The 21,821-nt window shown below is 34.4% G+C and overlaps 1 protein-coding gene across 4 annotated transcripts; it reads left to right on the top strand.

Moving 5' to 3' along the window:
• Positions 1 to 294: 294 nt before the first annotated feature.
• Positions 295 to 20,916, top strand: LOC115453561 (extensin-2). 4 transcript variants are annotated; one of them, XR_005113892.1, is made up of 6 exons: positions 2,659 to 2,861; positions 13,547 to 13,608; positions 14,394 to 14,457; positions 14,768 to 16,830; positions 17,284 to 17,360; positions 18,459 to 20,916. XR_005113892.1 is itself a non-coding variant. In XM_037446873.1 (6 exons), the coding sequence occupies exons 2-5, from the start codon at positions 13,595 to 13,597 to the stop codon at positions 17,300 to 17,302; spliced, it is 2,160 nt and encodes a 719-aa protein (XP_037302770.1). In that variant the 5' UTR covers positions 2,659 to 2,861; positions 13,547 to 13,594; the 3' UTR covers positions 17,303 to 17,324; positions 18,459 to 20,916. The 4 variants fall into 4 exon arrangements, 3 of the variants coding, with proteins under 3 accessions (XP_037302766.1, XP_037302770.1, XP_037302764.1); XM_037446873.1 differs by having other exon boundaries at positions 17,284 to 17,324; XM_037446869.1 differs by lacking the exons at positions 2,659 to 2,861; positions 17,284 to 17,360 and adding an exon at positions 295 to 314.
• The last annotated feature ends 905 nt before the right edge of the window (positions 20,917 to 21,821 follow it).

Below are 21,821 nucleotides of genomic sequence, written 5' to 3'. Positions count from 1 at the left end.
TATATGGGTGGTCGTGTCGCTTACCATCAGGCGAATGGCGGGCTCGTCTCGTTATTCAAAGCAATACAAAGAAAAACATTCTGGTTTCGAGTCCAGGAACCGATTTAATGTTTATATTATGTTACTTATTTTCAAAAATTAATACTAAAACTTCATCAATGATTATAACTTGGGCATGTGATTTGATTAATTGTTAATTCCTCTATTACAATGATATAATGCTCTTGCGCGTAACGTAGGCGCTGGAGTAGACGGCTGCGTCATACATGTTGTGTCTCTGTGAGATGCCAGTCGCGCACTTATTGTTACAAATAGTAAGTTTTTAAATCGATTTTTATTGACCTTTCTTTATTTCCTGACGTGATAGCCTAAAAGTAAATTAATCTATTTTAAATAGTATATGTAAAAACCTCACGACCGTTTTATAGTTTTGTAACTTTTAAGAAACTTGTAATTACTCTTAAACAATGTCTTTGTATGGTATTTATTATGACTATGTCAAAAATTATATTTAATGAGTAAATCAAAGTCATCAACGGAAAACATGAGCTTTCCGTAATTTCAATTCACAAACTGTTTTTTCGTACCATCTGAAGCCAAGTTTTGACTTCCTCTTACTTTAAAAAATATGTTCAATCACTACTAACTACACGTCTGCAATATTGTTCTACACTGTATATTCATTGAAAAGCCCCAAAGTGTAGCTGGATTCCAATGAAACAATTAAACCTATGCCAGCAAGGTGATACAAACGATGGAAACATTTTATTGTCGCCGAAATACGTTGAACGGATGAAAGGTAATAGAACAATATACCTTCCACGTTTCAGTCAAAATAAAACTTTCGCGGTTTCTAGTGCAGTATCGGTATTATCCGATTTATCGATAAACATATCGATATCACGCCTATTATTTTAAAATATTGTGTTATCTGTATTGTGTTGACCTGATTTAAAATTGGAATTATCAAATGTTTGTAGGTCAAGCACCTGTACTGACACGATCAAAACTGATAGATGTCTTATAAATAAGTACTTGTCCGATTTGTTATGACTAATTTTAGACTAAATACTCTCGAGGCTAATAGGTTTTCGATGATCAAGATATAACATTTTTTTATATAAATTTGTTTTAACACATTTATGACGACAAGGGAAACGTATTTTTTTCTGATTTTCACAAAAACAACAGAAGATTGGAGGGATTATATTATATCTTATATCTCCATAAATACATAAATTCAGCCGTGATAGTTTCAAATTCTTGCTAAAGTGGAGCCAAAATGTTTTTTAGCTTTGTGTTTAAATTCCTTAAGCGATGACTTACAGCCATGTTACGCTTCGCTGCTTCATATTCGTGCCTTTAAGCGAGATGTCAAGCTTGTGACTCATTATAAAAGGGAAAGTATTTTAATACAAATAAAGATATTGTAAAACGTACTTTAAGGAGACCCTAAATACTTTTTAACAAAATCTTCTTAATATATATGTTTAAAAAGTCTTGTATCCCCTAAACGAAAGGTAGGCTTGTGGCTAATTAGTTTACGTATCATTTGTTCAGCTTCAGTGGCGAAGTGTGAAATTTCCGAAAAGGAAACCGACACGAAATATAGGTACTAATACTCATTACCTATTTTTAGATTGTAACCCACTTTGCTATAAATACGATTAAATTATTTATTAAAAATATAATTTATTTTGATAGTTTGCTTACATATATTACAAAAGGGAAGCCGACAGGAATATACCCTTTTTTATCTTTTGTGACTTTTAACTTTATGTTGACTGTTAAGTTTATTTATTAACGTGATAAATTAATAGCATATGAGATACAAATACCAGTATCGGACAACACATATCCACCTTTTATACCCGAAGGGGTAGGCAGAGTTCTACTGCTGCACCCACTTACCGCTGTGTGTATTCCGTCCCATGATGTGATAGGAGGTGAGCCAATCGCATTATTGGGCACATATTCCAGTCCGGCCTGATAGTAGAAATACCCATCAAATGAAGATGAATATTGTTCAGGTTTCATATTTTTTAAACACTTACATAAATACGAAAATAATAAAATCATACATATTAATGGCTCTTACATGTTTTTCTAAAAATATAACCAAGTTTGAGTGAGACAGAAATAATTATAACTCACGATGTAGGAAATCGAAAATAATTGTGACTCAATTGTTGCTTTCTTAGAAGCGGTTTGTTTTGTAAAATGAAAAGCTCCGTTATGATATTTCAAGTTGTTCAACCACTTAACTAACCAAATCCTTTAAGTTACATTTAAAGTAGTAAGTATTACAAATTGTTTCTGTACGTGATGATGTTTTATGATTCAATCGATAACATTTATATTTAACCGAAAATTTAAGTGAAAAGAAAGAACTCTCATTATTATTTAAAAGACTTTGGCTCTATTGTGATCTAAGTCGTACTTTGGTTACGTAGAGCATTCATTAGGTTGTTTTAAGAGAACAAAACTTTAATTAATAACCCAAACAGTTCACACAAATTTAAATTTCGAAACAAAAAATAAAAGAGCTGTCGTAAGTTTTCCTCAAATCACGCCCATCCCTACCTGAAGTACCGATTCGAAATACAAAAGTAACACCGATAAGTGCGGTAATGCGCATCCCTACCTATCCCGAGTCCCGTGCCGCGTAGTCCAACAGCGCTGACTGCCGCCGACTGCCCGGGCGCCCGGCAGCGCATCCGAACGAACGAACGCTACCACACCCGCAATTCGCAACACGCGGCCGTGTTTACGAACGCTATTCCATTTTTAAATATTCAAATTTTTGCGAGTTCTTGAGTGCTGTGTTACATTTTGGATTTATTGTTTGTGATATTTTTAAGGTGAGTCAAGGACAATGATAGACTAAAATTAATTTCTATGTATTTTTTTTACAAACTTATTGTTGTTATCTTAATTTATTTATAGCTATACATTGATTATTTTTAATTAACTTAACTATGATTTAATAAATTTACAGTTATTAGTTATGTACTAAAATATAAATCTACTTTTTAATCGAAATTGATCGCTTATTTGGGTAATTATTTTGGTTCGGTTTATTTTTAGAGTTCTTTTATTTATCGATAAGTTGTAGATGAAATTAGAGGTCGTTTTCATTTAATAAAAAGCTTCTTTATATAATTTTTATGTTATAAAACTGATCCTAACTGTATTTATAATGCCTATATAGTCTAAAACGAAGTAAATAGTAGAAAATAAACCTTTTCTAAATTTAACATTTACATAAGCTCACGCCTGTTACTCCTAAGGAGTCGGTAGAGATGCGACCAGTGCATTTATATTTTACGTAGCTCTCTTATGATGTAACACACGTTTAGTGTGACTAAACATTAAAATTCCGGGTACGTTACGTATATTTTTGTACGGTTCAATTTCAGAAAAAAATTATGGCCCGTCGTGCATCGAACCCGCGACCTAACTAGTTTCATAGCGAAAGTAGATTAGCAATCGGTGATTAAAATATCTTTAAGATATTTATTATTTTTAACTCTTTTTCTACATTAATATTAATATCAATACGTCTATTTAAAGAACCCTATTCACAAGCGTTATAGCTAAGTACGAAGCAATCCTATGATAATAAGTTTGTTTCCGAGTGCTCTTGGCATGATAGCCTCCGCAGTGCCGCAGCAAAAGGGTGCTGCAATTGCCTAATATTGAAATATTACTTTGCTAAATTTAATGTCAGATAAGAAAAGTTGAACAAGGCCAAAGAAAATGATCATATTGCCGGCACTATGCGGTCAGGCGCAATGTGTTTCCTCGAAGTATTATTTGTGAAAACGGATGTTGGAGTTAGATGTGCTCAATAATGAATTTCTAATCTATTTAGGTCAACTTAATCACATCTCTGAGGACAAAGGCCATTGCATTATGCCTTAACTTTAAAAAAGCGTAACGCGTTATTAGGCACGTGCATTGTACGTAAGCCGTGAGTAATGCTGACTCAAAGCTCGCATTTAGATGCGCGCGCGCAGCCGACGGATGCTGACCAATCTCGTAAAACTTAGATGATAAATGACAGATTTATATCAATGAATATATTTTTGGCTATGGCTGCATGTAATGTATGCCTTTGCCGATCGTCATGATAGAGATGAGAATAATTTCAAATGACAGTATCGAATTGAGCATATTATTTTGATGTATGAGTGTTTCAATTTGGACCTGGTTTTAATTTTAATAGGTTTATAGGCATTGTTTATAGGTAGATAAATCACAACTTGAGTTGTTGCATTCAAGAATTGTATATTTTTTTAATTATCTGCAGATAACATTGTAAAGTTCGTTAAGTTTATAATCCTTTTACAGTATCTATTATAAACTGTCTATGTGTTCGGTTATGGTTGATAAGTAATTGTTTGAATTTTAACTTTCTTTTAAACAATTTCTTGATATTTGCATCCTCAGTCTAGGCAGAAAAGAGATAAAGACTACCTTCTATCCTCTACTTCTTTGCTGATTTACATGAAGCAATTCCAAGAGTATATTTTTTACTAGATAATGTTTTCAAAAACTATAAATAACAGTAAAGGCTATAAACAGGCGCGTTAGCCACCTGATGTTCATTTTATTATCGCTTTTATTGTTGATTAAGTGATACACGTCGTAAAGTTCGACATAATGCCATAAGGTCTTGAGTGGATACCCTAGAAACTTACTAGGTACGGTCGGAACAAAAATTCAATACAATATACAAAAACTCAAATCTCCGTTAATGTATGTAATGCCACCATTGTCTTTTTTTTGCTGGAATAAGGATTAATCTACTTTGTTTTGATAAAAATATTTCAAATAACATTACTTAATGAGTGCACGTTATTTTGGTTGCCGACTGTACCTGTGTACCGTTTACCACACATTACGTTGACATCATGACTTTGGTTGCGAAAAAGACTATTATGAGTTTTATGTTTCTTCGAAGTACATTATTAAACAGCTAGATTCAAAATGTTTTCTTTAGGAAAAGTAAATTTACACACATAAATAGCTTCCTTGTTTTCCGATGTCACGCACGTTTGCAAGATTTTGTCACGAAAAAATTTGTTAAAATATCGTATTTCTGCGCGCACACTTGCCATGTCTAAGAAAATATATTGATATCAAAATATGAACTCGAACTAATGTCACACATTTAAAAACTTAAAGGCCATAACAATGTGTGTAAAAAAATAACAATATTTATACAATGACATTTGACAAAAACAAGATGGCGGCTGTTCATCGCTAGAGTTAACATTTTGAAGCGTAAAAGGTCTTGGCACAGGTGCATCGCCATTAATCATAATGGATGGCATTCGTGATATAAACTACTTGCACCTGGAGTGAGAAATAGAGTGAAATGTAATACAAATTGTATTATCGTATACTGTGAGGATTGTAGTAGTACACCTAGGATTACCATTTAATTATTGAAAAATGCCTGTCCAGGATGTCTAAAATGACTGGTATTCCAGAAAATTACCTGTCCAAATTAAGTAGACGTAATAAATAAAAAACAATTCATAATACAAGTATTTATTAATCATTTTATTCAAGATGACATATTGCAGAGGACATAATTTAAAAAAAATGCCTGAAAGGCGGCAATAGCCAGACACACGGAAACCCTAAATACGCCTCATAATTCATATATATGGTTTACTTGTATATATAAAGCACGGCATTTAGTGTATAGATTTTATGTGCCTAATATAGTTACAGGTAAATATGAATTCCAAAATTTCGTTTATAAGTCTTCTGTCTTATCGTTTCCATGGTAAAGATTAGTTACTTCTCAGAAACAGCTTGAAATTTCAGTTCTTTCTTTGTTAATATCGTTTAAATAGTTAATTCCTATCTTTTTCTGTATTAAGTTTTATCCCGTTAAAGATTACCTCTGACCTTAGAAGTCAGTATGAACGGGCTTAGAATAAGTAAGTGTGACCGAAGATAGCCCGGCTCCTAATAAGGTCTACCATCAATGTTTTTGTTTTTTTTTTTATGTTGTAATACAAAAACATACTACGATAAATATTAGTTCTTTTTATTATAACATTTTATGATATGTAGTGATGTGTTACAAATTAATCAAAGAATTTATTTATATATTTCCATGAAAGGATTTTATAAAATTAAGTGGGCCATCAGTGGTTCCATCTTTATTAATAATTCTGAATTTAAAATGAAATAAATATTTTCCTGGAATAAAAATTTTCTATAGTATTCAGGAGTAATGTAGTTTGATCTGTAGTTTTTAGAATGATTCAAGTCGGGTAGATGAACTTCAGACACGCACCGTAAGACGCAGGTGCGCAAAAAACTTGGCACCAAGATGATTTGTTACTACAACGATAAATACTATTCGAAGCCATTGTGTTCATTACGTTCATGTTTGTTTCAAAACAAGATTTTGTTTTTTAAATAATTGATATTTATGATCTTGATCCTGTCACTATTCTCCTTCAAAAATATTGTGTTTGCTTTTAAAAATTAATTTTATTATTGTTTTGCATGAAAACAATATGCATCACAACATGAACGTTCTTGAAATAAGAATAAAGCTGTTATTTTGTTATTATATTAAAACTGACAACTATTCTTTAAGGCGATACCTCAAGGTCCATTTTCATACATTTTGTTTCACCTTTAATCTGGGTAACTAAACAAGTATTGGCAAGTAAAGAATTTAAATTCACGTCTAGTTAGTGATTAGTTCTCGCAGTTGAAAGAAAAACGTAAAAATAATTAATATGCATGGATATTTCGGCCTTTAAAATTTAATATGACGAAATTTTAAAGGCAGTTTAGTTACCCAGATTAAAGGTGAAACAAAATGTATGAAAATGGACCTTGAGGTATCGCCTTAAGAGAAATTCACAATTGCCAGTTGCAATCCGCACGTTGATATGCAATATGCATTTCTCCATCTAAATAAAACCTCTTATTTATTAATCAACGTCACATAGTGGCTCACCTGGCGGCGCACGCGCATCTCGCGACCCACTTACAACGCTAACAATAGTACCATATTAAACGGCTCGTTTCATTCCGATTAAACAGAGCCGGACTTCAGTTATAATTCGTTAGAAGTAGTTCATGTTTGATCAGACAAATTAATTCACGTTTCATTATCTTGTGGTATGTAAAATTCTTAAATTACTTAGTCAATATTTTTTAAAGTTAAATTAAGTTGTCAATAAACTCAATGAGATAAATGGCAATGAGCAAACTGATCTATTAATGGCCAGCGACATTTTAAATAAAACAATTTGCCATAATGCCTAGTAATTGTACTAGCCAAAATGTTCTTCAAACCTAAACAAGTATCCCAAGTAATTATTGAAAGCTAGCAAATATAGACAAGGCGGTGATAACAGTCCAGACGGACTCTTGCACACCTTGTAGCATGTGCTTAAAACCTTTGTTGGTGGTAGGATATATATTTATCGGTACGGATAGCGACCACCGTACATATGGTTTTAAAATGGGGTCAAAACCATAGTGGCTCACCTAAGCGTGTCGTGTTCCGAGACCAGCTTGTGTATATCCGGATCCAACAGGCTGGTATAATTGTGTTGACTGTTGAGGGATAATCATTTCTTGTCAACATTGTATTGGAACCCACTCCACTTACCATTTGCTGCAGTGTTATCACTTTGGCATTGCCGTAAAAAAACGCTTCTTCTAACTCTTTACTAACCAATACTCGCATAATATTAATTATAGAAAGCATTATTATTACGAATGTAATTTCTTGTCGTATGCAAAATCTTTGTTACAAACAAATTTTTGATATTGCTTTATTAACACGCAAAGAATTTTAGTCTTCAAAAGACTTATTAGTGTTTACGACATTGGCAAGATACACAAGCACATTATAATTACACTCGTTGTATAAGATACAGAAACTAATAAAAGGAAAATAGTTTTATTTAGTATGTAATCATTAATTTTGAAATTCTTAGAATTAGGCGTGGTGAATCTAAATTCGTCCCCGTATAAGGTATAAAGGTTTTATGAGTCTAACGTACCTACTTGTTTTATAGTTTGGCTAGCCACTTTGATTTCTGCAGCATGTTTAAGAAACTTCTATTTACGATAGCATTTAAATAAGGGGTTTATTGGTTACCAGCTTTTGTCAGCAACTCCACCCACGAGAAAACAATTTTACCTCGGAAAAAAATGTCTTTGCCATTCAGGAGTAATGTACCTTACTATTAGTGAAAAAGAACAAAATAGGTTTAAAAGTTCCGGAGATTAGCACGTTCAAAGAATTAAACTCTTCAGATTTATGTATTAGTATAAATTTATTCTTAGTATCATCTTTGACTATTCGAATTATTATGTAAATGACATCGGCCAGAAATAATGTTAGGAATCAGATTTACATATTTCATTGCTTTAGAACCTTTAATCGTATTGTTTGGTAAATGGGCAAGTTGGTCTACGAGAAAATTTATCTCTAAAGCTAATAAATATTTACAATACTAGGGGAATCGTAGATGTTAAATGAAAAGTATTATTTGGGAAGGAAAAATTTTGGACCTCTAAAAATTTCATTCATCATACGAAACAAACAGCTACATAAGTTGTTAATTCAAATTGGTTTCCGATAAGACAGCAGTCCATCAGGTTCTAGCTAAAAACAAAAAGAGTTACACATTTATTCAACCAAATGTAACCACAATTCAAAATTACGTAATAAACAAAAATAGAACAGCAGAACTGTCTGACTGTGGTGATGATAAATCGTGTCAATTGAGCTATAAACAACCGCGTGATTTATACTGATGATTGATGAATACCATGTTATTTATAGGAAACCATTAATTGAAGACAATGAAATTCCGATACAGATTGTATACAGGTGACATGACAATATATCACATTGTTTTATGGTCAAGGTCTATTTTTCTAGCATTCGCCTGCGCACAACCGTTTTGGATTTATTTATTTATAAAAGGCGTAAAATACGACACAGTCTAACATATTTGTCAAAAGATTTTTAATTGTTTTGATCTAGATTATCTTCGAATTCTACTATTAGGTTCGATTCATATTGAGTTCAAGGATTCTGAAAATCAGTAAAAGGAAGTTTTTACACTAACGAATATTACCTCTTGTGTGATGTTTGGAATCGGCGTTGTAGTTTTAAATGAAAGCTCGTATTAATAAATAGTGATTCCTTCCTAATCGAATTTCGGGCATGGCGGTCAATCTCACCCAAGTACGCAGGGGATATTATAGTGCAGAAGAGGTTTGTGCAATACACAGGTACTTTGGTCCGTCATTCTCATAATCCGGTGGGACGGCAATCCGATATGATCAGAGAAAAAATAAATAGTATCAAAACCTTTAGTTATTAACCTAATTAAAGGCTTGGAAAAATCTAACCAAAATAAACGTCTCAAAATCAGAATACTAGTCACAGAATGAATCCCCGCTGATGATGATGATCTTTAAAGCGTTCTTGTACTTAGTTTTTGACAAATTAACAGTACTTTGAGTCGTTCATCGGAATTTGTATCTCATTCATAACGTTAAACAGTAATCTAACAGCTTGATGATGTAACACAGTTATTAGATTCGCTACGTAAAATCATTATGACATCATGATATGACGAAATCAAGAACATTTAACAAGCCATCATTGCATTGCGGGCGAAATTGGCAAGTAAGAAAGCTGATGTGTGATTTATATAATATCAATTAATGTCTATGAATACATTTTATATTTTTCTTTTATCGGTTGTTATCACAGTCTAATGCTGGAATCAGCTTTCCTACTTAGGCGTCTTCACTTCGCTCGATCTTCCACATTGACATGCAGGGTCCACCGACAATTCCTTCAACGGAACACATTTAATGATAACCCATTCTCCCCGAGGCAATTCTTGTCCGCTCGGTCTCCACACCGAATGCACGCCCGTGCACGAGGGGATATTTGTCGCGGCCCTAGGCATACAGTTAAATGTGTATCATGATGGCCAATTCACATTGAGGCCTATGAGGGTGCACGAACAAATCTTGGCTTTCTCCTGTCCTCCCATCCTAAGCGGTTTCCTCTTCCTTCCCCCACGCTTTTTTCCACAGATTTCCCATCCCAACTTTTCTCCTAGTCCCTGCAGTTGCTTAGCCGGAGGATTCTAATATTCCATTTGCAGGTTTCCCCCGGTGTTGACTGCGGAGTCCGATTCCCAAAAAAATGTAAACTCATAATGTTCGCCAATTTTCACATTTTTTATTAATCTAGTTTAATAATAACAATTACTCATATGATTATAGAATCGGTAGAAATAATTGCAATCAACAACAGAAGTATATAATTCAATGTCTTAAGAATGTGGGGGCGTGAGTATTCTGTCAACATTGACGTCAGACCGTAAAGAATTGTCATAAACCATGAGTCAGATGCTGATGTGTTAACGTATGTGAACTTTATAAAGGGGGGTTAAGGTGGGGCATAAAGACGTCTTCAGCAGCAACGGGCTTAGTACAAAGTAGTACTACTGAGTTTGTACTTTATAGCATTAATGCTAGTGTTTGAAATTCATTTTCATAATCAGACATTACGGCAAAGGGTTCAAATGCATAAGGTTTTATTAGTGTTATTGATTTTGAAATAAAACTATTTTTCGGTTTTTATCGCGGCTGTTTATATTATAATTTTCTCTCGAGCGACGTTTCGAAAAGTTTGCAGCCTTCATGGTCACAAGGGTCTGAGATGTTCGAGGTCCGAAAAGTCAAAGTTACAATATCTACTAATATTTTACAATTACACATTTTTTGTTGTTGTTGTTGTTGACATCCAATTTACGCAGAATGGACGTAGTCATAGGGAACGTCTGCCACAGGTCTTAAAATGTGTAACACGTGACACATTTGTAAAAAAATATTATACTTACGTAAAATATATAATATGCTACACCTCTACCTACCCCTAAAAGGAAAAAGGACGTGAGGCTTTTTCAACACACACAAAAATAAATACCGATAACACCCGCGTCATCGATTTTATGCATTCGTATAATGTAAATACAATATGACACAGGATTTATTACATCGCATAGATCTGAGATGCGCAGTTGCCTAAATATAAAACTGGCGAGAAGCCATTGACTATAATTATCAGGAGAGTGCCAAAATTCTATACCCATATCTCTGGCATGGCGTGGAATGTACTAAACAATTATATTTTACCATGCATGCATGAATGAAATAGGATACGAACGAGATATGACAGTTTCAGCATTGCCAATAACTTCATGATGGTTATTACTCATATAATCTTGAAGTTTATGCAATGGTCCAGGAATCGAAGGATGTGACACCAAGCTGTTGTAATATTAAATTTCTGATTTCATATATTTAATAATATCACTATCAGTTGATTTTAATAAACGATACCAATATCATTCTTTAATCTAATACCGAGAATGAACCAATCAAAATAACTCATTTGTGAGGATGTCAAAAAAACTAAGTCCTGATTGGTCCATTTTTGAAATAGATAGAAAATAGCGACAGGGATCCTTTATTCGACCGATCGTATATTATTAAATATAATCTTTTTAATAACAGAAATATTTTTAATATTACTTTTAAAAAGTTTATTAACATAACTACAGATAATGTATTATAAATTGAATATCACAGGCTTGAGATTTTCTCATACTTGTGACCTATAATAGACGTTTGTTGCTTCTTTGTAAAGTAATTCTGTTAAATAGTGAAGTGAACAGTGGTGTTGGTTACATGTTTATTAATGCAGTACATGTGTAATTTTACTCTTTACTTATTTAATGTGTTACTGTTATCTGTTCCTCCTGAATAAAATAACTAATTAATCGTAGGTATAACATGGTCTCTTTATATTTTGTAATGTATTGAACTGGTTTGTTATTCAGTAAACTTCATCACGCTAGCCAAGCCGACAGACGCGTAGAACTTTCGACATGTGGTCCGCCTTGTGCCAGAAACTGATAGACTTTGAGTTTGGTTTAACAATGTAGTAATTTTCACCAAAGGTCTTCAGATTCAGCTACAATTTGATTAAACGGCATCTACTGCTTTAGGCTGTATTAAGAATTCTATCTCTCATATGAGTAAAATTTCAAGTATTTTTATTTATTTTTATACCTAATTCAATAAGGACCCATTTCGATAGCTCCTGAGTAAACTATCGTATCTGAGAAAAATGCGATTTAAACTTTTATAGCGTTTCGTTAAATTTATGTGCTGTAATATGCACCTTTCAGCTTTCTCCATTTACTAACTCAGTTCCAAACCCACTAAAAAGTCAATAAATGAAGATTTTTTTAATTGGTTCGGTACTAAACAGTACACAGATAACGAAACGTCGAAAAGAGAAAATCACTATTTTTGAGATACGATAGTTTACTTAGGAGCCATCGATTAATTGTATTGAACTATTTAATAAACCAAGGTTAATTTGAGATTTAAGAGCTTGTTCAGAGCCAGGTCGGGCTGCCATATAAATGAAAGTCAGCTATCAAAATCGGTTACATATTGTGACTTAAAATATAATTTGGGGTGATGTTAATATGGGTTTAATTTATTTATTTATTTGGGCAACAAAACAGATTACAATCAATATATTCTAAGATATGTATATTTGATTTTATTCTAGATTGCAGTCCTAATTATGTTGACACATAGTTGTTGCTTAGTTACTAAATTATAATGATATATTGATAAGTACATGAGGTAGACATTGTGGGTGTTGTATTTGACTTGGCTGCTGTGTATGATTTGTATTTTATTGAACATCCAAAAGTCCTATATTTTGAAGTGTAAATATCAAGTGCGGAATGTTTTATACATTCTTGTAAGAGGATTACTGTAAGATGTGTTATTTTTGCATACTTGTAAGTTAAACGTCCTAGCATTTAATTAATTGCAACTATCTTAAGATGCGATCCTGCGTTTGACAGCGTCTCAGGTGATACCGATCTTGAGAGTAGAACTGAATTGCATAATTTTATTTATTTGGCTCTTAGATTTATTAGATTAGATTAGATTTATAATGACGTCATGTGAGTGCCTTGTTACATTTCAGATTCATTTTGGCTACAGAATAAGTATGTAAATGATTATAGTTTGGGAATAATCGACGAACATTAATTTGCAATGTTTAGTCTATTTGCATCTTGCAGAAAAATTTTGTTTAAATCTTATAAACTCATTATTTTTCTGTGGTTCTAAGCAGTTCCATTGCACACCAACGCACAATATCACTTTGAGGAATTATTATGCAATGCTCACAATGCTAGCAATTACAAAGTCCTTGCAAAGGCACTGCGATAACATATTTTACAGAATTCATAAACACATCCACACTTTTTAAACCGAAAACACGAAGGAATTCGTTTCGTCCGACCTTAGTGTGTAACGGTTATCCACAAATAGCGTTTTACCTAGAGGCCGACCTTCAGACAGGGAGTGTGGTGTAACTCATGCGCCGACATTACCAAAACATTAACCAAACATGATCTCATTCCAGATACCGAAGCGGTGCATGGACTGTTGACTTGGTTAAATCGAAGACAAAATGGCGGCAAATGGGTGAGATATTTGAGACTTTTTAGTTGGAATGAAATAATTTATTTGAACCTGTAAAATGTTATACACTATTTAGATTCCGTCAGTATTAACTCTACCATCAGTTCTGAAAGCAGTTCTCACCAGAGAAGAACGGGCAAGAAACTCTGGTGTTGCTGTTTTCAAAATAGTTAATATAATAAATCGATGAAATTTAACTTAACAGTAATTTAGGGGATAGTGTAATGTACGTAAATATTAAATCAAATATATCGTAATTTAAAATATTATTGCAAGTTTTAATTTAAAGGTTTTGTGCACTTTTTTGATAAAAAGATCTCTATTATTAAGACAAGTGGTAAGATCTAGAAACATCTTTATTTCTGAATATGTAAGATATTCATAATATTATTTGTTAGTGTTATTAATGAAATATGAATGTTTAAAACGTAACAACTTTGCTTATATCTTGCAGATATTTTTCTAACCTTGAATCTCGCGTTGAATAAGGTCTAATTTTACATGCAATAAGAATATAATAAATATCTGAACATTGTTGATACATTTTCTTATTGGTGCATTATTTAAATTTCTTGAATCGCAAAAGAAAATATGACCGCCATGTTTTAAAACATTTACATATCAGTTAGCACTAATGTTACAATTCATGAAATAACGCGTGCTATTGTGATTCCATTAGTCGAGAATAGGAAAGTAGAACAGGTCAACAATTCCCGTCCAGTCGCGGACAGAGTGTCGGCAATTGGCGGTGTCGAGCGAAAATAACCCGAAAATTGGCCGTGTTCCAGGTACGCAGGCCCGATGCCTGGACACATCGGCAGAATTCCCAACTTCGGCAAAAGTAACCTTAATGTGAGTATACTTTGACTTTTGTAGTTTTTTGGAATATTGGTCGTCAAGTCCAACTTTCCAATAATCGAGTCAAGTACGTTTTTATATTTTTAGTTTGTAAATTAAGATCGTTGTGATGAAGGCAGTATTTTACCGTAGAATATTGTTACTAAACGATTTAACTTAGTCTCTTTAGTTTTACTGTTCTAGCACATTTAATAATTTTATAAATGCTAATACCAATAAAGCTCTTTGCTATGCAGATTTGTCTTCAATATTTGAAGGTCCATATTAACCTTCCATTTTTAACATTATTCTATCTCAATTCCAGTCGATGGGCTCCGTGGAACCGCCAGCATGCATCCAAAATGCAATGATGACCAAGGACAAGAAGCCCTTTACATACACACCGGGAGGATTGGATCTCTCTCAAATACGAACGCCGAGCATGGCCAGAAGAATGGCGAGACAACGGTCTTATGAAGATCATGATCAAGCCAATCACGCTGGCTACCACCCACAAGGAGGACCCCAAGGAGGAGTTCCGCCTCCTCCGCCACCTCCACCAAAAGTTCCCGCCCCACCACCGCCGCCACCCATCGTCATCCAAGCACCGAATTCCAATGCACCGAAACCCTTAGCACCTGGTGAAAGACCCAAAATTGATATACCAGAAAACCCAATTGGTATGTTGAGGAAAACTCACAGCCCATACCATTGGGAGGCTGAGAAAGCCGAATTACAGAGAATGGGACCGGTTCCTAAATATGTTGAAAAGGTGCCGAGTCCATTAACTGTTAAAATGCCTCCATCATCATTCTCACAACAGCAGCCACAAAGCTACACTCCAAAGGGACAAAATAACTTCCAGCGGACTAATAGCCAGAAACATCCTGATAGTCCTATTTATAGACCTGAGGCACAATACGCTCATCAGAAATCATCTTCCCCGAACATAAATGGGTCACCTCCTACAAGGGAGATTTTGCAACGACAGGACTCTCAGTTCAACAAGAGTCCACAGCCGTTCAATAACCAGTCGCCACTTAGTAACAATTCTCCCTACTCTCCCGCTCCTAACAACAACTGGAGGCAGCCAGAAAGGAGAGATTCACCCGCTAGTGCAAATAGCAATACGCAACAATCACCACAATTTAACCGCGGTCCCTTTTCACCTAACACACAACAGTATTCGCCAAACTTCCAAAATCAAAGTCCTCCAACAAATTCTGGGCCAGTATTCCATACTCTCCCTCGAGCTGGTCAGAGGAACCAAGATGCGGTTAACAATGTAAATTATAATAACGTAAGGGATGTTAAACAACAAAGCCCACAGGTTGAGCCTCAGAGCGCACCCTGGAGAACAAACACTTTGAACAGATATCCACGTGAAGCGGAACAGAAACAACCAGCTTACAATAATCAGAACGCTAATGTCCAACAGCAATATAATGCACCATGGAAATCAAATGAGACTAACAATAATGACAAACCTTACGTTCCTCCATGGGCACAGGAGGGCAAAAATCAGCAGCAACAATACACTCCACCCTGGGTCAATAATCAAGATAACAACAATAACAGAGTGCAAGAAACTACCGCACCCTGGAAATCACATGAGGTCGAAAGGTCACCACCATCAAAGAATGAAACTCCTCGTTACCAATCTACCATATCAATACCAGTTACGCCCAGGAAACAAAACACACAGCCAGATTACAGCACACCTCCACAAAAAGAAGCTGTGTATGTTAATCAGGAGCCAGTGTTCTATTGTCCTGATAGTCCCAAGTCGATACCACCGTGGGTAAAGTCACAAAAAGAGAAGACCAAAACTCCACCACCTGCCTGGTGTCAAAGACCGTTGGAGAACGTAAAGAATGATCCTAGAGAATTAGTAACACCTCCGAGGGATACAAATACCGAACCAGAATGGGTGAGAAAAAGTAACGAGATGCAGAGAGGCGCTCGTGAAGTCGTAAGTCCACCTAAATACCAACAAACTGCGCAACCAGCATGGTCGACACGGCCTTCGGAAAATCGCAAGAGCTTGCCCAAAGATAATGCTCCTCAGTCACCGGGAAGTCGAGTTATTCCAATTCAAATGGAGGTGTCAAGCACGGAAACTAGAGATGCGGGTAGACAAGGACATCCGCAACCTCAGCTCAGAATCACTATTGGAATGAATCCGAATCCTAATGACCAAGCTCGGGCGCCTTTCTCCCCTCCAACACAACGTATTATGCGGGTTCTGTCACCACAGTTAGTGAGATTAGACGATGGACAAATCCAACATGACTTGCCGACATTAAATAGAACTTTCCAGAACCAAGATCAGCCTAAGACCCGGATCATTCCTATACAAATTGAAGGAAACGGCGGGGCACATAAGAGGTGAGTTAACTTTTATTTTTAATATGTAAATTAAGATTATTACGTTGAAATAATATTTGAATTCCTATATTATGACAAAATCTGTAATAACTTCAATCTATTATATAATCAAAGAAATACTAAATGACTTTTATCGGTCTTAGTCGTTATGTTGGCCGTAAAAAAAATATTTATGTTAGTCGTTAGCATAAATACAAGATTAAATAAAATAATTCTGCTACTGACAGTGGTTGCGGAAACCCAACTGAATTCAATCATTCTACACCTATATGTGTGGATGTCCGATCCCTATTCGTTACTCCTTCTGTGTAGAGGCTGTATCGTTTCGTATTATAAAACACATTCGCACAATCCTTTTGCAATATGCAGTCAACTATTTGTGATCGCACGCCGTATGTCCGTCGTCAGCGAAGTTTATTTATACGAGAGAACTCAAAACTATATTCCTTTCAGCTTCGGTGGCCGGTACTAAGGGGCTTGTTTGCCGATCAAAAGTAAACACATTTTTATTGCACCGCTTCTGAGTCAAAGTAACATTTGCTTTATATTTAGCGGCACACGCTTTGAAAACACGCTCTAATTCTGTTTACTTCACTAATCGAATCATTTTTCGCTTCGTTGATTTGATGTTGTATTAATTGATGGTCACGAGTTTGGATGTTCACCGTTTAACGCAATCTAGGCTGTATTTAAGTTTGTATAAAGCTTCTTTTGTTGTGAAATTGTTGATATTTTTAATCAGGTATTTCCTAAGGTAAATGTAGGAGAACAACGACCTCTGGACAAAAAGTATTGTACTATTTTATGAAACACTAACAACCAAAAAATGACTTGTGTAAATATTTTTTCTTCGATGTTTCTTTAATTGTCTTTAAACCTTGATTCACAGCTATCAGCGGGAATTAGACACAAAACGTTCACGAGTTTTTTTATAAGTATAACACTATAATATAATAATACTAGTTGTGCTCGCGGCTTAACCCGCGAGGAAATCGGTGTGTCACAAACTTTTTCCTATGTAAGTCCCGACCCACGAGATTTTTTTAGAACCACGTGACTTCTTCAACAGTAATCGTTATATTTCAGTCAATTTGCAAAAAACCGTTAGGCCCTATTAACCCAAATCTACCTCAAGAATTGCACTATCTTTGACTAAAAACCATACAAAAATCCGTTCAGTATATTTTTAATAATTCTACTGAAAATCACATACAGACAGGCAGCTTTTGGGGACTTTGTTTTATGATATGTATACATTACTGCTGAGAATGGGTGTCTGCTACTGAGAGGGCTGGGGATGAAATCGCTTGCTGAGACTAAGTAACAAAGTAAATTCATAACATTTCAACTGTGGGTGACTTGTAGACATAACACAAAACGACTAGAAAACATAAAATAATTGTAAATTGCAGCAATTGACATTTTTCTAAATCTGAATCAGTTTTAACGTGCTCTGTTTTAGGGGGCTTTAGCTAAACCGAGTCATATTTTTAACTTAACAATACATAAGTGTGTCAATTTTTCGTTCTAAAAAAGGTAACGCTGGTAGATGTGAATCAAAATTTAATATGATGCTCCTGATATCTTGGCAAAATAAATTATAAACACGCCTCTCTACACATTTTCAGTGTATACTACCACAGATTCACAACCGAAGGAGGTCCGCGGCAATCCAAGGCTTTCAGAGTGCTGCAAATCATCACAGACACGCAAGACGGCGATGATATTCGTAAAATGGAGAAGCAACACGGCTTCACCGATGTATAGTATTAGAATTTAATTAAGAAACGTTTGGAATAAGTTCTCTTAAAGTTAATAAAAATGGTGAATTCGAAAATGCTATAAATAATAGAAAGTATGAACGGGAAATATTTTTTGATATTGTTTGAGAGTTAAGTATACTTATTATGGCAGAACATTTTAGTAAATAGATGAAGTTGCTGAGATAATTTTAGAAAAATGATACCAAGATAATAATGGAACGAAGTGTGTAAAATAAAAATCGTAGTATACGATTCTTATGAGAATTTATTGCAAAGGTAACATAATAATTTAGAAGTAATGTATAGAAAATTGTATTAAACATAAACATATTCGATTAATATTATTTTTGTATATAAAACGAAACTGCGAAAGGGTTAGTGCTTTGCGTGATCTTATACTAATGCTCATGGATACAGCTACCTTACCAAAGAATGTATTAGATATTTAATAAATTATTCGATTAGTATTATTGAGTATTCATAACATTTAACCTAGGATAATGTTATATTTTTATACTGAAAATACTAATTTACGTAATTTAGATAGATGGAAAATAGATTAATCCATCTTCTTGCCGCTTAACGTACGCACAAATGATTAAATAAATACATTTATAAAACATAAAGGTACAAATTTTTGTTTGTTATATTGATTATTTTTGATGCATGAACTTCGTTTGAATCAACATTTGTAAATTGTAATTTCGTTTGTGACTTAACATTATAACTAAGTTATTTATTTATTTCTTACAGTAACTTTATGCTATATAACTTCCGAAAAGCTGGGATTGACAAAGAGATTGTAAATTACTTATATTATGTGCAGTATATCCATCTGTACCTATAAGTTCAATATATTTAAAGTTACCAATAATGGTTAGGTTAGGTTAGGTTAGGTTTCGCTTGAAATTGTGATTATATTTTTATACATCCTCTACTAACAAATTTCTTTGTATATTATTATTGTTTTTTATATATTTTACCCAAAATTGTACAATGTTACTCAGTCAAGCAAATAATACAACAACGATAGATATTGGCGGTCATGGCCAAACATTGGGACCAAAGACGTTGATCGAGAAAGTGTTATGTCAAATGTTGGCTTATGTGGCCGAACATAGGATAGAAATTCCTTTTAATGTGTTTATTATACGTTCATTTAGTAACATCGTAGAGTTGTTTAAAGCATTTCCGAGTAACTTTGTACATAACTATATTACCTTATATTTCCCTATATCTAACTCTATTAACGTCCGATATATATTTATATAAGTATGTATGTACGTGTACTATGTATGTATTTATTTTGGAAAGATTAACATATGCAACTTTACGAAAACTAACAAAAGAATCCTGATTTGTTACTGTGAAAAATGTCCGTGATTTCGAAATGGTTTGTATTTGTAATTAACAAAAATGTAACATGTTTATCGATGTAGTGGTGGAGATTTTTTACTTTAGAGACCAAGGAATAAGGGTCATTCAGTTTCACATAGGTATCCTTCTATGAAAGAAACACCGTATAAAAGATGTTGAAAAACGCCATAGCAGCCGACGTTAATGGGACCGCGTTCCGGGATCAGCCTTGTTTATCCGATCTAAACAGTGTAACATAATTGTGTTATATATGACCCCTACTTCGCTTACCATCAGGTGCAATGGAATCACTTTGCCATACCAAAAATGGGTCTCAATACGTTCTTATTTGGTTATTCCTACCGTCAAATAACCTGGAGGCATTGTATATGGAAAGACTCTCGCAGGAATCCCACAAATGCATACCTATAGAACAGGGGTGGCCAACTTGGTAAGACCCAAGATCTACTTTTCACTGATAATACTCTGTGCGATCTACCAAGCTACATACATCTTGAAATCTTAAATGAAACAACATAGTTCACAGTACATAATTTATTATTATTTTGATTAAAAAATTGTACAAGACGATGCGTGCAGCAGTTAGTGATTAGGTATGTTGCGCGGTCTGTTCTACGTATTTATATTTTTGCCTTGCCACGATCGACTGGCCTTGTTGCGATCGACCGGTTGGCCACCCCTGCTTTAGAATGTGTTTGTTATATTCTTAACTAGTTTATCTCGCAGTTCAGCCTTCGTGAAACATTTTTCGGGATAAAAGCCTATGTCCTTTCCAAGGTCTTGTACTATCTCCATACCAAATTTCGTGAACCGTTGGGTAGTTTTTGAGTTTATTGCACTCAGACGCGGCGGGCGACTTTATTTTGTAATACGCAGTGACCTAAGTTATTAATTGGTAAGTTTGAAGAAAGGCTCTTTACCATTACAGCGGATAAATATATGAAAACAGACGAGGGGTGTGGAAATCTAGTCAGTGTGATCTTTTCTGATATCATATTATATCTAGGTATTATATGATTTATATAGGTATAGATTTTTTTATTTTGTTTAAATATAGTCTATAAGTAAGCATAACTATATTTAATAAATAAATTTAGAAAAACTACATTGATTTTTTATTTTGCAGTCATTGGCGAATCGTTATACATACTGATGGCTTATTCTCTAATAATAATAACATCAGCCCTGTATTATATACTAGTCCATTGCTGGGTACGGCCTACCTCTACTGAGATGTTCAGACCTTAGACCACCACGCTGGCCTAGTGCGGATTGATAGACTTCACACATCCTCAGAATTCCTATAAAAACTTTTCAGGTATGCAGGTTTCCTCACGATATTTTCCTTCGCCGTTAAAGCAAGCGATAATTCAGAAAGAGTACACACATAATTTTAGAAAAGTCAGAGGTGTGTGCCCTAGGGTTTCGAACCTGGCGGACATTCGTCTCGGCAGTCCGTTTCAACCCAAATAGGCTATTGCCGCTTATTAGGCTTATCCTCTACGTCAATGTAAACTCGTAACGCGGCTCTGTACTTTAACTTTGTGTAATGAGTGTGGATTGGTATTCTGTATACCAATTTGATATTTCATGAAAGCGATGAGGTGTTTGCGTATAACAAAACTTTACTATCTGAAAATAATGTATACACGAATGTTAGACATCGAAATAAAACTATTTATTAGATTTTTTTTAAATTTAATTGTCTCCCGATGCGACGCGACTTTTTGAAGATAGCAGGCTTCGGTCACGGGGCGGACTTTGAAACGTCGAGAGAAAATACAAATATAAAAAACCGCCACAAATCCGAAAAATTCATGTATTAAAAATGGGATTTGTGTTTCAACTGTA

This window comes from Manduca sexta, chromosome 6, assembly GCF_014839805.1.
Source record: "Manduca sexta isolate Smith_Timp_Sample1 chromosome 6, JHU_Msex_v1.0, whole genome shotgun sequence".
NCBI classification, from domain to species: Eukaryota; Metazoa; Arthropoda; class Insecta; order Lepidoptera; family Sphingidae; genus Manduca; species Manduca sexta.
This window is presented reverse-complemented; position numbering and strand designations above follow the sequence as displayed.

Bases quoted from the DNA above. Each gene is read 5' to 3' on its own strand.
- LOC115453561 (XM_037446869.1), top strand. The intron at 14,458-14,767 runs GTGAGTATACTT...TCTCAATTCCAG, and splicing joins TCGGCAAAAGTAACCTTAAT to TCGATGGGCTCCGTGGAACC. The intron at 16,831-18,458 runs GTGAGTTAACTT...ACACATTTTCAG, and splicing joins AACGGCGGGGCACATAAGAG to TGTATACTACCACAGATTCA.